Here is a 16,465-nt window from a genome sequence, read left to right as displayed (position 1 = left end):
GGCAACAAAAAAGAATACAACAACAAAAATTCGTGCAGTAAGAAGCTGCACTAGTTTTATTTTCATTTCAGGAAAATGTTGTTGGTACTAAAATAGTGTGTGCACTTTTCTCTGGGGTATTTACTAGAATATTGGGAAGAAAACTATCACCAGCTGTTTACAGCCCTTTTTATTCTTGGGCTGGATTGCATTTGTAAAGGGCGTTCAGTTTGAAAATATCCACCTAAAATATAAGAACAAAATATCTGGTTACGGAATGAAGCTCTTATTTATTTTTATTTTTTTCTCGGAAGAATTACTTCACTAAATCCTTTTCTTTGACCGATCTCGACGCCTGGCTGTCGAGTAATGATGGTAGGGATACTGGGATCAATTGGGAAACTATAAGCCCCGTAGTGCATAACGGATCCTTAACGATTTCAGACCAGTTAAAAACACGAAGAACAGTTTACACCTCAACAAAATCAGTCATTAACTATAGGCCAGCTTCATACCGTAGTCGTACGATGCTCCGAGATATTGGATAACATCCGGGCCGTAAGAAAGAAAATTAGCCTCAGTGCCTATTTTCGGTATCCACTCATAATGAAATTAACTGTTTAATAGTGCAAAACACTTATGATACCAGGTTGAATGTTGGGATAGTTTATGATGATGTAATCATCGCGGTCAGTTCGGCTCTGCTCGTGGAAGAAACCCAGCGCATGCATTAGCTCGTGTATGGCTGTCCCTGGAAGCCCATCATTAAAACAGCCGCTGTCCAGGGAAACCGTTTGTGCGACTCCAATTCGACCGATATAGCTATAACATCTGATCATATGCAAAGGCAAAAGAAGAATTAAGTGAATCACCACTGGAAATTAAAAAAAAAAAAAATTATTATTATTTACCCCGCACCGGTTTTCTCGATGTAAACGTAATCCAGTTGATCAGATCGTTCTACAAATCTGATGCAAGTTTTCGTCTCGTACTCGTTTATGGCTTGGGTAATTATGTCAAGTTCAGTGGTAGCTGTTACGAATATGAAACATTGTTATTAGTTTTAGAATTTGCTAACTGAGTCAAATTTATCAATTTACTGAAGTTGTCGGCAATGCTATAGTAGACCACACCGTTTGGCCACAGTAAATTTTCGTATACTATAGCGTTTTTTGGCTGTCGCAATCGTATTTTGAAGCTTAGTTCAGCAATGTCTTAATATGAATGATGCTTGTTTTACCTCTTGGCCGGCTAACACGTCAAAGCCATTGATTCCGGCAATGTCCCCTTCGAACAAGTCAAAGTTGGAATCTGGATACGTTGACTCTGAGATATGTTGTAGAGCACTTGTCTGACTTTCTAAAGAAAATATTTGGTAGGATGACGTAAGATTTTGTTCTTTTAGTTGACAGAGATAGCTTAAAAATGCAAATACGTACCTAGAGGTTTTGCCCATGTTAGAAAGGGAGACGTACAACAGACCACAAAACAAAAGGTTGCTAAAGCAAACATATTGCAATCAGCAAAACTGTCTGCGTTCTACTGTCAGCCTGCTTTTCGTAAAGCTGATTGAAGTGCCAAGATTATCCCCCAACCCAGAAAAAAACAAAACAAACAACAATATAAAGCCAGCTTTTATCGAACACTAAAATTTATCTGAGTTATCGCCAGTCATAACAGGGAAGGACAATGTAAGTTATACCTTTTTTTTTCACTACCTAGACACATGGGAATTAGTTAGGCAACCTGAGGTTCGTAAAATCAAATTAAATAGTCTGATTTCTAAATTTTACCTGTATCTTCTTTCATTGAAACCCTTAAACTAACCTCACTTCAATTTGTCATGTACAACTGATTTGCTATCCATAATCTCCGCAGAATTTTCATCGTTTACCATTCTGCAGAGAGGATATGTCCCGAGTTTCATTTTCCTTAAAAAAAAAAAATAATGCCCTAAAGAAAAATTAACTGACAAACTATTGTGAACGTTTGACAGGAGTTATTCAAACTGATAAGTAGAAAAATAATACTTGTGCCTATCGAAGCTACATGCAACTTAAGGTGAACCCAAAAAGCAAGAAACGAAGTCTTGATGGTCAATCCTACGTTCCCATTTATTACACGAAAAGGGTATTCAGGGCATTCATTAAACAGAGACGTTGTCCATTTCATGTAAGTCGCTCAACTAGTGCCGATTCCATGGTACTTTCACCGGACATCGGGACACCAACTGGCGTTGGCGCATATCTGTTTTCTGATTTCATAAAGTGTCGTTCTGTCGTAGGAGGTAAATCACGTGTTCTTCGCATACGGTGTTCCCCTCCTGGACGACCGCCTCGTCGATACCCTCCACGTGAATTTTGTCGCTGATTTCCTACGTTGGGTCCATCCCACAATTCCTGATCTAATGGGGAAGCCCAGTTGGGCTTGCCGTTATCAAATCGATTCCGTTTCCAACCACCCCTGTTCTGATTTTGGTGGGTAGGTACACGAGCTGATTCCGTAGATTGGTATCGTTTCCTGTTGAAGGACGAATGGCGATGGTGATGGTTTTGGTTGGGATCATGTTCATAATCATTTTTTCGACGACCGTTGGACTCCACCGGACTTGAGCGATAACCTACGGATTTGGGTCGGTTTACCATTGGGTCGTGTCTGAAGGTATGACCATTATTTGTCCTAAATTCCCAATAATAGGAAGCATGTTGAAAAAGTTTTAAAATAACAATCACACACCATGTGACAATTCACCTTTCAGGTTCGCGAAGCGGGAGGGGACTTTGTTCTTTAGTTTGAACTTGTACTGCCGACACTTTATCCAAACTTTTCGATTCAGACATAACATTGACGGTGCTTTTCAATTTTATATCTGACGTTTGAAGCATGTGGCGCACTCTCTCCCTCTGTTCTTCGAGTTGTTCTTGTCCAACCTGCTGATATTTTTTAAGTAGTTTGGCACGCAAATTCCGTTCCTTTTCTTGCAGTTTCATTTGTCGCCTGGTTTCCTTATCCTTAAAAGAAAAGAGTAATGACGTGAAACGTTGAAAGAATCCCATGAAAATTGTACCTTCTTAGTGGTCTTATCTTTTTTCTTCGAAGGGTCTTTTTTACGATTGTCTTTTTCTTCGATAACGGCCTGAATAAAAGTTTTCACAGCAGAAGACTTTGTTAAAACCATTTAAATTCCACATACCTTAACCCGTTCGAAAATCGCGTCCAGCAACCGTAAACTCTCCAGCCTTCTTTGGACTAGCACCAACTTTCGCTCCTCAAACACCACTCTGGCCTCTTCTTCTGCTTTTCTTTTTCTAGCGGACTCCTCTTCCTCCTTCAGTCGCTCTTCTGTCTGCTGACGTCTACGAGGAATAAGCGTCAACGTCATGTTGCAGTGGATTCTTGTAACAACTCATTGAGAGTTTATGGCATATGAGCCTGACCTGCTTTCTTCGTGCTTCAAATTTTCTAGTTCTCTTCGAACTTTGTCTGCTCTTTCGTTATCGATTTCTTCCTGGATTAATCTTTCCCTGGCAATCCTCCTGAGTTTAAGAGATCTTTCGCTTTGGTGGCACGTGCGGTCGAAGTCCACCTAGAGAAGCCATGTGAAGGTTATTTGTTTCATTCAGTTTTCAATTAGTTTCCCACCTGTATAAGGGCTGTCCAAGCTCTGTTTCCTTCCCTATAAAGTAGTTTCATGCCTCTGAAGGCAGTCATACATTTTAAAAATCCTACATATTCCTGATATTGAACGAATGCCTCAAATAATCCGTCTTGTCCAAACGCAAAGGTGTTTGAGGCATTAGGAAGCATTTTTGCTCTATATGGGTCCAACATGGGAATGTCAACAGTGCGAAGGGGGCCAAACACCTCAAAAAGTGCCCGAAGCATGGCTTCACTTGGCTTTGGGTTTGGAAGAGTTTGCCTCCAATCTGGCACAAAATTTTCCCAATACAACATCAGGATCTTATGTAGCAATCTTATATGAATTACCCGCTTGACTGTGGGACCATAAACCAATGACAGGGCAGCAGGCTAATGTGAACAGTATCTGGACGCTCTCCTGGTTTAAGTTCATTCAGATTTTTGCTTTGTTGAAAGAATGTATCCCAATCATGTCTTGACGGGTAGATTAACTTGGATTCACAGGCTCTCATTTTCAGTGGTTCCGGGAAGCTATTCAGTTTTAAGGTGCCTCTATCTAGCCGCTGAAGAACCCCTGATAGCTGCAAAAAAAAAAATGATTATAAAATTTTTGACTGTAACCTCCACTTTTCGTATGACAGAAACCCTCACCTGATGTCTACTGTCTAGATGAGCTTCAAATCGCACATATTGCAGCGTGCTTTTCAATACCTTAGAAACATAGATGGCATTTTTGTTTTCTGGAATACAAGGTTTGTATTTGTTAACAATGTTTCGAAAATTCTATACTTTCATCCCAATGATTTCATCGGGTTTTGCGGCCGTTTTGATTTTATCCATTATTTCCCAAGTGGAGACGGATTTCCCGGCTGTTTTAAGCATGTCGGATGGCAACTGAACCGAAATGCTGATACAAGCGAGTGGTTTCAAATACAAATGCTGAGATGCGTTGACGAGAACGGCATCCTTCCAGTCAGCACACGGAAATATGCAGCTCATTTTTAAAAAGGATGAATTACTGTACCCTTTACGAGAATGTCAACAACACGTTTAACTAACGCTAAGTTACTCCATTTTCTGCATACGTTTACCGAAACTCTTCGGCTTGCCGACGTAGCAGAAAAAACGCCGCACTCACTGGATAGGTGGCTCTGCCGTAGAGTTGCAGCAACGGCGGGTATTTACGAAACCAAAAAGTAATGCAATAAGAAAGTTCGATGATGGCATGGCCCGAAATGCACTAAATCCAGCAAGCTTTGCTACTGCGTAATTCCGAATTTGACAGGAAACTGCGAATGAAGAAATTTTATTTTTAAGTCATCTGGCTGGAGACGAAAACTTCCTTTCTCAGTTGCGAGATTTATCTGAGACACTAAGACAGGCGGAGTTCAGTTAGTGGTCGTTTATCTAGTCAGTCGTGGAAGTCATTATTCAAGGAAGGTTATATAGCCAAGAATCGTCTGATATCACCCAAACCCAAGAAAATGGCAAGATTGAAAAAATCTAATGCTGATGCATCAAACCTTCCAGTTACAAGGTCACAAACATCGCTGACGAGGGCTCCTAATGCAGTCACTAAAGCTCCAGCTCAGCCGCAATCAAAATCGTCGACTTTTCGTGATTCTGCAGGCAAAAAACGTTACAGGCCAGGAGCGAGAGCTCTCAAAGAGATACGCCACTATCAACGAGGTGCTTGACATGTCCCCGATATTCCGTTTTCTTTTTCTTTTCAAAGAAAATTAATATTTGAATTGCCATGTCTCGCCTTGTTTCTACATTTTTAGGAACAGGATTATTGATTCCGAGATCACCTTTTGCACGAATCATCAGACAAATCAGCGAAGAATTGGCGGGGCACTCCACCCTTCGGTAGCGCACATTTTACTTACCTTAACACATTTAAACAAAAATCGATAATAAAATCGCCTGCTGCTACGACTCAAGTTTCACGGCTGAAGCTCTGGAATGCTTACAAGTGGCGGCCGAAGCTGTGATTGTTCAATTATTCCAAGACTCTGTGCTGACGATGCTCAACGCCAAACGACTGACTCTGATGGTACAGACTTCGATTCATTCTACTGTCGAATCAATCTATTTTTAAATTATAATTTCAGGTGAGGGACATGCAAGTAGTTAGACGTATTCAAGCATGCTTTTAAAGCTATCCAAACGTCTTCAGCACGAAATTTGGAATCGTTCTCAACGACTTGACTCTTCTCCAGAAAATGACGTGGAATTGACACTGAAAATTTTAAATCATTTGCCAACTTTTTTTTTTTTTTTAAACATTTGTTAATGTATTTGCTTGTTTGAAATTTTACATTTTGAGGGAGAGAGAGAGAAAAAAATTGTGTTACTGACCCAAATGGAACAAAATAAAATTGGAATTTCTTTTTTTTTGAAGTTCTGCAAAATTTGCTTTTCCGATAATTCATTTAAAGTTAACATCACCTGATGGTGTGTATATGCAATGAGAAGAAATTCGATTGACCCAGCAGCATCCTCTTATTCACTTGACCATTTAGATGGAGATATAAAAGCGCCGAGTTTGTAATGCAAAAATGGATTTATTTTTTTTTTTTTTTTTCGAATACAAAAAAATAAATAAAATAAACAGCATCCGAGCCGTGTTTGTCTGGAGATATAGACCCTCGACTTGGATTCATTATCGCGGCCCATGAATAATGTACGACGCATAACTTTTATAAAAGAACAAGATTTTTCTTTTTTAGTTCTCGCTGTCTTTTTTCTTTTCGATTCGATTCCTCAGCATACCGTATACCACACGCATTTCCCAATTCAACAAACCACATGTTCATTTGAAAGTCAATTTCATTTCAAAAAAAAAAATAAAATAAAATAAAATAAATAAATAAATTCCTCGACTTCTTCGATATATGGAGCCATAGAATGGAATCAAACGAATTTCAAAGATCATCGGGGGTAACCTCTTTTCACGGCGGGATCGCTATCTCACGCGTATCGATGCGTTTTGCATCCAACCAATTGTCCTTGGACTTAACGGGAAAGCCAATCTAGGAAGAATCATTCACGTAATGCTAACGTCTTGGTGCGCACATTAGCGCAAATGTCGCACGAATCGAGGAAACCAGGAAGTATGCAGCCAAGAAAGCAGAAGAAGAAGAAGAAGAAGAAGAAAATAAAAAACTAACAAAACAAAAAGCATCCGAGGTTAAAAGGATAAACGAGTGCACGCTGATTGAAGGTGCAATCTCCCCTCTTTTAGACATGCTGGTTAACATGTTTCGGTGGGATATTGTTGAATTATTTATTTCGCCTCGTTGTCTTCTCGTTCTCCTACACTGGCGCGCATAACGCCATAAACTACCACATTTTATGTAGGTACGAACCACCTGTTTGGAACACGAAATTCAAAGGAATATCATATCCCATCTGTCTGTATAAACATTGGCGCACAGTCGATGTCGACCGTTTCCTCCGTAAACTAAACATTTTTCTTTTGTTTCTGATTACGCGACCAATAAAAAAGAAATCGAAATTTCGACAGGATTTTTACTTTTCGCTTCGTATCTCTTCCCCTATCCGTCAGATTTGCGTAATGAAGACGAGAAGTTTATTTTCTGTTTTTGCTAAGAAAAACAACAAACAAACAAACAAAAAAAAACCAAGCCGGTCAAACGAGAAATGCTGACAGCGCACCACAATTTATCCAGTATACCTGAATCAGAAACTGCTAAACGCACCATGAAGGTTACACACACACGCATTGGTTACCTCGAAAGATATCATAGGGTGGCGAGGGAGTTTCAGGTGGGAGGGGATTTCACCGGGGGAAGAGAGGCAAAGTTGGACGGCAGCAGCAGCACCAGCAGCAGCTGGTCTAGCTGTAGTGGTAGTGTTGGTAAAGGTGTCGGTCTAGTGTCGGTGGGTTAGCTCCCGAACACACACAGTTCTTAAGGGGACGTTAGCCGCGTCGCACAGACCTCTCTCTCTCTCTCTCTCTCTGTGCTGTTGTTGGCTGATCATTTTTTTTGTTTCATTCTCTTATACAATTAAGAATTTAAAAAGGCAGGACTTGTATCAGAATCCTTGTGGCTCTATTTCATTTTCAATTAGATCCAGTGTAATAGTGTCAATTGATTGAAATTGGGAATCCTTTTTGTTTATTTAAAAAAAGAAAAAAAAACGCGCCAATTTTCGAATTGCGGAAATCCCTCCATTTCAATTCGAGTTTCCTAATTTAGTGGCACGTTTGCCGGAAGTGATTATTGTCCGCTTCGGAATTCAAAAAAAAAAAAAAAAAAGGGAGTCCCTTGTCTTTGTGATATGGTGTTGTGTGGGGGCGGATCATGTCTCCGCAGCTCGGGCCGACCACTCTCATTTCACTTGCCCGGCACTGGCACGTCCTCTTGCTCATCTCACTCATCACGCCCATCGGACCGACCGGCAGGTATGTTGACTTTAATTGTCGCTATATTTTATTCTTTCCAAATTGCCAGCACTAGTCAAACAAAATGGAAGCCAATATTCAACCTATTCGCATAAACGAAAAGGAAATTTCCCGAACGCCCACTCCCCCCTCCCCTCACACACGGACATAAATCATTGTAATCCGTCGGTTGCAGCAACACACACAAAAAAAAGTTGTCGACTTGTTTGCGTAGCTTTAGATTTGGATAAGAATAGGAAGAAATAAAAGACAAAACAAAAACACACACATAAACATGCCATTACCATATGCTAATGACAGTCTACACTACTCTCTGGTTCACCAAAGTCCGTCGTCGGCTGCTCGCAGTAGTCGTTGGTGGTTGTTCCACTTTGTTTTGTTTGTTTTTTTTCCGTTTTTTTCGGAACGAAACTAAAACAACAACAAAAAAAAAAGGACCCTGCGTGAACGAAGGGGATCTAAAGTTGGTTTTTAAGGATATCGAGACACACACACACACACACAGAAATGAGGCTATAGGTATGAGATGCCGGCCCTCGTTATCAGTGATCAATGTCGTCCAAAACGGAGGGAGGACAGACGAACGCTTTCGTTTAGATTTTTCTTTTTTTTTCTAACTCGTCGATGACGATGGCGCGTGCTTGCTGACTGGTATTAGTGGCCGGCTCTCCGTACGTATACGTGACTAAGGCCGGTCTGCCGGCGCGCTCGTGTTCTTTCCATCTTTGGCATGTGGGAATCGTCCCCAATGGCTCGTTTGAGTGCTTTTTCCAATCCGATCGGACAGCCCTCGCGATGCATTCAATTAAATATATCAAATCGACAGCAGCAACTGTTGTCCGTGTGTTTGTTTTGTGTGTATATATATAGGAGTATATAGCACAGATCTATAGCTCGTGTGCATAACCCAAAATGTTTGACCATGTCTTTGGCCAGCGTTCGTCCTCGTCCGCATTATTCGACTCCTCCTTACAGTTAGCAAGCAACTATAACAGTTTTTTTTTTCTTTTTTAAATGTTGGCTCCCTTTTTTTCTTCTTCTTCTTCTATTTTTTTAACACGTCATGACAAACGACGACACCTGCATCCGCAATGGAAACAGTAGAAAACGTTAAGACGGGCGCAGGTCATGCAATAAATAACGAAATCGGTCATTCGTCAGTGAAACGACAATAACCGATAGAAGTAGAGAGAGAGAGAGTATGTAAGTCTCGTAGTGGGAGGTCGTCGGAGTTGGGACACTGGAAAAGAAACAAGGAAAATGTGGCTGTATAATATGCTGCATATAAGAAAGAAAGAAAAGAAAAAGAACAGAAATACGAGGGTCAAAACACCAGAAACCGTAAGAGGTCCCATTAAGGTCAACCGAAAAGCGCGCAGTAGTTGTCAAGTCCGACTAATGAGCCGATCGATTTCCTCTTTTTCTCTCTCTCTCTCTTTCTGTCGGTGTGTTTTTTTTCTTCTTCTTCTTCCAGACACACCTGGAAAAGAAAAAAACTGATGAAAAGAGAATAGGCCGCCGCCGAATGTCTTCTCATCTTTTTTTCTTTCTCTCTTTAAAAGAATTGTTTTTTTAAATTGAGGAAAGGTTCAAATCTTCAGCGTTTTCACTTTGCGACCACTTCATCACTTCAGATAGTCTTTCATCGCATTTTTTTTTCTTCTTCTTCTTGTATACACCCGTGACGAATATGAAGAGAAAGAGAAACACATCACACGTCCGCGCCCATAAAAATAGTCGGCATTGTACAAGAAACACCCACACAACAAGAGCGCGCGCACACACATACACACACAAACAGACCAAGTACCCCCGGCGACCAGGTAAAGCACCTTGTTGTCTGTGCTGACCAATTTGATAAATCAAAGCGTACAGGAATTAAAGGAGAGGTTCAAAAAGTAAAAGAAAAAGAAAAAAACAAAACAAAAAAAACGATGGATGGATTTGGGGTGGAAAGAAATCTTGGGTGTTATTTCCTCTTTGACGTGAGAAAACTGCTGTTTCTGATTTCTGGATGGTAGAATATAAAGGTAAAGATTCAGCCCCCCTCCTCTTCTTCTACTCCAAACAGTCGGGAGAAAGAAATAAGAAAAGAAAACCCCCCTCCTGCTGTGAGACATAATACAGCTGACCTCTCTCTCTCTCTCTCTTTTCACTCTTTTCTTTTAAACATTTTTATTTTTTTTATTTCGAACGGGGAAAAAAGAAAAATTGGGAAGGAGCACGCCCAGCTCATCAGTCGGTGAGCAATAAGACATTTTTACCTTCTTCGTGCGTTTTTATTTTCTTCCCTCTCGAACCGAAAGTTAAAAAAAAAAAACTGAAATGAAACGCGCGCGCACACAAAAAAAAGAGGGAAATAACACGACTGGGTCTTTTGTTAGTTTTTTTTTTTCTTTGTTCTTTCTTCAGTTGGTTAGAAGAACAAAAAGATGGTTAAAATAGTATAGAGGCAAAGGTTGGAAAAAAATAAAAAATAAAAATGATTAGAATTGCCTAGGGGCTAAGTCATTTCACACCTGATTAGAATGCAACCCTCTCCCGGTGAAAAAGAACTAACGTTCGACACCAACGGTGGTTTAACACTCACAACAACACACACACACACAGAAATAAAAAGGAGAGAGAAAACTCCAATCAGCATCCTGTCAATGTTTTTTTTGTTTTCCCTTTTATTTTTTGTTCTCTTATTTCTTCTTTGTTGCGCTATGTACCCCAACAGCGAGAGATTGGTTAAATTATTGATCAAAGTGAAGAATTAAAAAAAAAATTTCTTTCTCCTCTCTTTTTGTTTTCTCGATTCCCTATCTATCTCTACCTCCATTCTTCTTCTTTAGAAAAAACAAAAAAACATACTTGATTGAACTGTCCAATAAATCCAAACTGGATATATGTAGCGCGCGCCGGGCTAGCGCGGGTGATTTGAACGCGCGCGCTTGGCACATTCCAGTTCGTGAAAAATCATCACAATCAACCGCCATGACTTAGGAAATATTATTAATAATAATAATAATGATAATCAAGAACGAAAAAAAAAAAACACGTGTTTTTACATATCTTGTTTCGCTTTTGTTTCCACTCCGGTTCTCCGGTCCCTTTTTTTTTTGGAATAAAATCACGCAACAATTTGATAAAGACAGAAGAAGAAAAGAAAAAAAAGAAAGGACTGGTGCGGAAAGATGCCGCAAGCATTTCCAGTCTTTGGGTGGCGGCTGTGGGGGGTGCTTTGCAGATGTGAAATGGCAGACGCGTTCACGATGTGTGGCAGGACATATCCCAGCACCGTACAGTCGGGAATGCGCCGCAAAACGAACGATAATAAGGCGACAGGCTGAGACTGTCGCCACGTTTGAGAACTTTTGTTTGCGTTCACATCGCCGCCGGTTCGGCCAGCCGATGGGGTGTGTCGCACTGGCGAAACGAAACGACAAAGAGAACCTGAACGAGCGGATAAAAGACCACCGGTCACGTACTGTCGACCCGACCGAAAATTAAATCTAAAGAAAACGGGAGTCGAATCGTTTTTAAAGAAATAAGTTCTCAACGTGACCGTATCTCTCTTTCTTTGTTTGGTGGAACGCCAGTGGCCCACTAAGTGTACATCATATCGTCATCCCCATCAGCGTTGACACATTCTTCTTTTCATTTTATTTCCTTCGTTTTCATAATTTTCTGATTCTTTTGTTGATTTGTTTTTTTGTCCTCTCTCATTTGGTTTTTCTTTTGTTTTTCCCTGCCATTTCTCGTTTTGTTTTGTGTGTGTGTGTGCACAGGTCGGTGATGGCTTTGAGCGCTGATTTGATTTGCGGTAAGATACACGGATTGACGGCCAAACAGCGGCTGCTGTGCGCCGCCAAGCCGGACGCCATGGTGGCCATCAGCAACGGAGCCAAGCTGGGACTAGCCGAGTGTCAGGAGCAATTCAAGTACCACCGATGGAATTGCACGGCCATCGGCAGCCGCAATGGATTCGGTCACGTCGTCGTCGTCGGTATGTGTGTTCTCTTTGACCAATTTCCTTCTTCTTGCCGTCCCCATTATCGCGGTGAAACGTACAAAAGACCCCAAATGAAATTGAAAAATCTAAACTAAACAAAACGCCCGTAACTGGAGGGACGTATCCAAATTCTCGCAACACCCAAAAGAATCTTTGGCGCGTATACGTTTCAAAATCAATTAGAGAAAGAAAGAAACGGAGGGGATCAAACATTTCGTATTCTTGCGGCTTCTTTACTGGCTTAAGTAAATGAGGATAATGGCGCAAAACAGAAACAAAAACCAAAGCAAACAAATAAATCCAAGACAAGAGATATCGAATGCGATTGGATAGCTATACTGCTTCTCTGGTATTGCAAAGGATATATTGTAATTTCAAATGTCTGATTTCCTCTGCCGCGGTCAAACTACTGACAAACAAGGTAAACCGCAGTGCGGTTCCAACCGCCGGTTTACCCTTTTTTTTTTTTTTTTTCGTTACAAGTTTGGTCATGGCAAACTAGAGAGAGTCGACGAAGCGGGTGCACCGCGCCCCAATCTTCTTCGACTCTCCGCGTCGTGAATTAAAAAGCAGCCGAAATTTGTTTATACCATTTTAAAAAAATAAAAAAAGAGATAAACGCCGCTTTTATGTCTCAGCAATCTGTGTGGTATTGCGTTGACATTTTTGTTTGGCTACCTAAATGAATAAATATTTTTGCGACCGCACAAAAAAACACGCAGTCGTTTTCAAAGCGCATTCTTTTCTTTTTTTTCAATGAATATAATAAATCCTTTAGGTGGATAGAAGCAAACGAAATAATTAAGGAAAAAGAATTTCTCTTTCCTTTCATATCCAGTCCTACATCAAAGTGAGTGGCAAGTGACGCGCGTGATATTACACCGTTTTCTCGGGACAGCCAACGAATAGCTTCGTCCTCGACTGTCGTCTTACGGCTCACTCGCCCAGTGCTGTTTGTGAAGACATCGAATGTACGATAGGTAGACGGGACAGAAAAGAAAATTTAGTTTTTGAATAAATAGCGCCATGTCTTTTGCGAATTCTAGACATCCCCCCCTTTTTTATTTTTGAAGTCCTACGTGATTCAGGAATGGGAATGAAAAGATGTGCTTGAAGGCAATACAGTCGACGGCCATTGTCGCCTTTTTCGGACGGCCATGGCAGACGTCGTGCAAAATAAGTAATTCAAACAGGAGAAAATAAAATACGTAAAAAGAATGTGCGGCCTGTATAGTACGTGTCTATCTAAAGTACAACGTATACATATCTCAGTCGCTTTAGAAGATATGTGCACTTGGAACGCAAAGGAAAAGAAAACAAACGGCCATCCGAGCACTCAACGTGCCGGGCAAAATGGCAGTTTTCCAATGTCGTATAAAAAAGAAAAACATTTGGCAAAAACGCTGTAAAAGACACTCCCTCCCCTCCCCCAAACTCCGCAAGTGATCTGATTGCCACGTGCTTGATAATTCTTGTTTCTCTTCTCTCCAAATTCAGGAAGCCGCGAAGCAGCTTATCTGTATGCAGTGTGGAGCTCTGGTTTGACTTACGCTATCGCGCAGGCGTGCAGCCAGGGAGCTATCAGCTCTTGCGGTTGCGATCCGACCAAACGAGGCGGTAAAGAGTTGGTCAGGTCTTTGCATCGGTCACGGGCTCACAACGCCGCCACAGCCAACGGTAATGGCGGCGGGGGTAACGGCGGCGGCAATGGCAATCCAGCCTCGCCAAACGGATGGAAATGGGGCGGCTGTTCGGCTGACGTCCGATCGGGTGCGTCGCTGGCTAAACGATTCGCCGACTCGAGAGAAACCGAAGGAGACGCAAGGAGCTTGATGAATTTGCATAATAACAAAGCCGGTAGAAAAGTGAGTTGTGCCAATTCGTCGGCAGGGGTTTGATAGTTGTGTGCAACGCACATTAAAATGTCTCTTGACTCCTTTTTTTTTTGTTTTGTGCGTGTGCAGATGGTCAAATCAATGTTGAAGAAGGAATGCAAATGTCACGGAGTCAGTGGCAGCTGTTCGCTCAAAACGTGCTGGGAAAAATTGCCGGCATTCAGAGACATTGGTGATGCTCTGATGAAACGGTAATGATTTTAGTGAAAGTTTTTTTTCTTTTTTCTTCCTGTTTGCCTATTCATTCGTGATGTCTGACGTCAAACTACAGGTACCGTGAAGCCAAGGCCGTTGTCGCCAAAGAGAGTCGCAGCGGTAACAATAGCAAGCCACGTAAATCGTTAACGTTACAGCTGCGTAGGAAGCCACGTAACAAGCTCCGTATCTCGGAGCTGGTCTTTTTGCAGCCTTCACCCAACTACTGTGAGGCAGACCCAACGACGGGGTCATTGGGTGTCGTGGGCAGGAGGTGTAATCGAACCTCAGCAGGTATGACAACAAAACGTGCAATGAAAGTAGGATACAGGCCTTACCTTTTCTGTTTGTTGCCTTTGCCTCACGCAGGTGCTGATGGCTGTAACCTGCTCTGCTGTGGACGGGGATACAACACCCACCAGTTCAACCACGTCTCTCACCAGTGCAACTGCAAATTCCATTGGTGCTGCGAGGTCAAATGCCAGACCTGCACAATCAAAAGTGAAGAGTACACCTGCAAATAAATATGTTGATTCAAAATTAATTAGGTTATACTGAAGGACAGATTTAATGAAATTGATTTTTAAAAAGGAGCCACTAGCTCGGGACTAACTGCTAATAACACAAATTTAGATTTAGGTTGTTATTAATGCCTATAAAAATGAGAGGCCCAATTCCAAGTCGTTTAATATGTATCCAAAATGTAGCTCATCGCTGACCTCTTTTAAAGAAAATCTCCAGTGTTATTATTCAAAAGTGCTTCATCATTGCATTCGATTCGGACATGCCATTTCGGAACGTGCCGATCAATTTGACGTGCAGTGGGCGGAGTACAAGAGTTGAGAATCATTTCCCATTGTTTTCACTGGTCACCCCGTATCGCCATTGCTGCATTTTGAAAAGATTGTATTCTCTCTTTTTTTTTTTTTTCATGACTAGAAAACAATAACAAATAACGTTTGCCATGGCGGGAGCAGACGAAATATATCTTCCAACGCCATGTAGCGGCCACAGCTGCAACTGTTTTTATTCAACAAATGTTTTCCTCCTGTGGATTAGCAACGAAGAAGAAAGATAACGAGTCCATGACTCCTCAAAAAGTGGAATGCAATAGGCAAGACCACGTTGTTTTTATTATTACATATGGGTTAATACTGAGTGTATTTCTTTTTGTTCTTATATGAGAAGAGGTGTACAATTTGTGTTCTCTTTTTTTGTTTGTCAGATGGCGAGGAATTGAAGTGATGATGTCACCAATATCATTTGTAATGTAATAAGTTTTGTTTTTATCTTTTTTTGTTGTGTTGTGTTTCTTTCGACTCATCTGTAATGTTGGAGACAATGGAAAAAAATAACTGAATCAAAAATCAATGTTGTCAACATATCTGAAAGGGGGGAAACAAACAAAAAAAAATTGTAAAGTTCGTTCGTTTGGCTTGATGGCTTTTTTTTCGAAAAATGGAAACAAAATCATAATAATAATAATAATAGTAAGAGAGCAAAAACAAATAAAAAAATTCCTAAATAATCGAATCAGTCAATCAACACTTGCACACATAGTTTGCACAGTCACACGTTTTCGAACAAACACACCGGCGTATACACATTGACGAAAAAGGCGAGTATTGGCGCGAACAGGAAACGAGAAAAAGGAAAAGTTAAACACACGGCAATGTTGAAAGTTAGCCCTGTTAAACGACACATTGAAAGAATCAAAAATAAACGTACAGGAAGTCACAAACAGAAATATGAGAAAGAAAAAAAAAAGAGTTGCTGTGTTTTCTTCAAATCCCCTCCTTCCCCAAACGTGAATCGACACGCACAGAAATCACGTCATCTTTTATAATACACATTGAATGATAAAACGGCGAAACGGTCAAAAATAATTACGAACCGCATTCATTATTTAGCCAAACATTTTAAACGAAAATGAAATGGTAAAAAAGAGGGAGAGAGAATGTGTTTTAATGAAATATGCAAAAATGTTTTGTTTTGTGTTTGAGTAATAGAAAGAAAGAAACAAAGAGAGAAAGAAGAAATGAATTAGGGACAGCTGGTTTGTATACTTTAAAAAGAAAAACTTTTCCTCGTAATTTCTTGAAGTTTGTTTTGTTTTTCAACTACTATTTGCAGGTGTGAACGTCGACCGTTTTGATGCAGGTCTTACACTCCACGTGACAGCACCAATGGAACTTGCATTTGCAACGCTCTTTGACTGTTGTCTTGAGCGTGTTGTAACCTCGTCCACAACACATCAAATTGCAGCCATCCATGCCAGCCGAGGTCCGGTTGCACGGCCTGCCGTAAGTACCTGTTGAAAAATAAATG

The 16,465-nt window shown here is 40.9% G+C and overlaps 5 protein-coding genes across 7 annotated transcripts in view; 2 read left to right on the top strand and 3 right to left on the bottom strand.

Moving 5' to 3' along the window:
* Positions 1–15: 15 nt before the first annotated feature.
* LOC116920859 (zinc metalloproteinase nas-13) lies at positions 16–1,925 on the bottom strand. Its single transcript, XM_032927003.2, has 8 exons — positions 1,419–1,925; positions 1,220–1,338; positions 1,080–1,155; positions 891–1,011; positions 626–810; positions 495–563; positions 300–409; positions 16–223 (listed from the first exon to the last, which is right to left on the bottom strand). Exons 1-8 carry the CDS (start codon positions 1,489–1,491, stop codon positions 170–172), a joined length of 807 nt encoding a protein of 268 aa, XP_032782894.1. The 5' UTR covers positions 1,492–1,925; the 3' UTR covers positions 16–169.
* Positions 1,926–2,068: 143 nt separating this feature from the next.
* LOC116920854 (A-kinase anchor protein 17A) lies at positions 2,069–4,758 on the bottom strand. Its single transcript, XM_032926996.2, is given in 10 exon segments — positions 2,069–2,658; positions 2,731–2,990; positions 3,047–3,115; positions 3,173–3,335; positions 3,417–3,565; positions 3,622–3,882; positions 3,884–3,905; positions 3,967–4,199; positions 4,270–4,329; positions 4,408–4,758. Coding segments are annotated over 10 exon segments (1,938 nt in total). The 5' UTR covers positions 4,618–4,758; the 3' UTR covers positions 2,069–2,147.
* Positions 4,759–4,956: 198 nt separating this feature from the next.
* Positions 4,957–6,232, top strand: LOC116920862 (histone H3-like centromeric protein cnp1). The gene is made up of 4 exons (XM_032927020.2): positions 4,957–5,307; positions 5,403–5,487; positions 5,563–5,674; positions 5,733–6,232. The coding sequence occupies exons 1-4, from the start codon at positions 5,103–5,105 to the stop codon at positions 5,775–5,777; spliced, it is 447 nt and encodes a 148-aa protein (XP_032782911.2). The 5' UTR covers positions 4,957–5,102; the 3' UTR covers positions 5,778–6,232.
* A 1,261-nt stretch (positions 6,233–7,493) lies between these two features.
* LOC116920858 (protein Wnt-7b) lies at positions 7,494–15,508 on the top strand. Its single transcript, XM_032927002.2, has 6 exons — positions 7,494–8,050; positions 11,824–12,041; positions 13,545–13,912; positions 14,012–14,133; positions 14,214–14,431; positions 14,507–15,508. Exons 1-6 carry the CDS (start codon positions 7,950–7,952, stop codon positions 14,659–14,661), a joined length of 1,182 nt encoding a protein of 393 aa, XP_032782893.1. The 5' UTR covers positions 7,494–7,949; the 3' UTR covers positions 14,662–15,508.
* LOC116920856 (protein Wnt-5b) overlaps positions 15,280–16,465 on the bottom strand; it is a 30,680-nt gene continuing 29,494 nt past the window's right edge. For all 3 annotated transcript variants that reach the window (XM_032926999.2, XM_032927001.2, XM_032926998.2), the window contains exon 9: positions 15,280–16,448. In XM_032926999.2, the coding sequence (XP_032782890.1) occupies positions 16,261–16,448 (188 nt within the window). In that variant the 3' untranslated portion in view covers positions 15,280–16,260. The remainder of the gene's footprint in view (positions 16,449–16,465) is intronic.

Source organism: Daphnia magna, linkage group LG4 (genome assembly GCF_020631705.1).
Source record: "Daphnia magna isolate NIES linkage group LG4, ASM2063170v1.1, whole genome shotgun sequence".
Lineage (NCBI taxonomy): Eukaryota > Metazoa > Arthropoda > Branchiopoda > Diplostraca > Daphniidae > Daphnia > Daphnia magna.
This window is presented reverse-complemented; position numbering and strand designations above follow the sequence as displayed.

Coding starts and splice junctions, on each gene's coding strand:
- LOC116920859 (XM_032927003.2), bottom strand. CDS start 1,491: ATGTTTGCTTTAGCAACCTTTTGTTTTGTGGTCTGTTGTACGTCTCCC. Junction 1,156..1,219: donor ACGTGTTAGCCGGCCAAGAG/GTAAAACAAGCA, acceptor CGATTGCGACAG/CCAAAAAACGCTATAGTATA. Junction 564..625: donor CTATCCCAACATTCAACCTG/GTATCATAAGTG, acceptor TACCGAAAATAG/GCACTGAGGCTAATTTTCTT.
- LOC116920862 (XM_032927020.2), top strand. CDS start 5,103: ATGGCAAGATTGAAAAAATCTAATGCTGATGCATCAAACCTTCCAGTT. Junction 5,488..5,562: donor GCGGGGCACTCCACCCTTCG/GTAGCGCACATT, acceptor CTACGACTCAAG/TTTCACGGCTGAAGCTCTGG. Junction 5,675..5,732: donor CCAAACGACTGACTCTGATG/GTACAGACTTCG, acceptor TTATAATTTCAG/GTGAGGGACATGCAAGTAGT.
- LOC116920858 (XM_032927002.2), top strand. CDS start 7,950: ATGTCTCCGCAGCTCGGGCCGACCACTCTCATTTCACTTGCCCGGCAC. Junction 13,913..14,011: donor ATAACAAAGCCGGTAGAAAA/GTGAGTTGTGCC, acceptor GTGCGTGTGCAG/ATGGTCAAATCAATGTTGAA. Junction 14,432..14,506: donor GTGTAATCGAACCTCAGCAG/GTATGACAACAA, acceptor TGCCTCACGCAG/GTGCTGATGGCTGTAACCTG.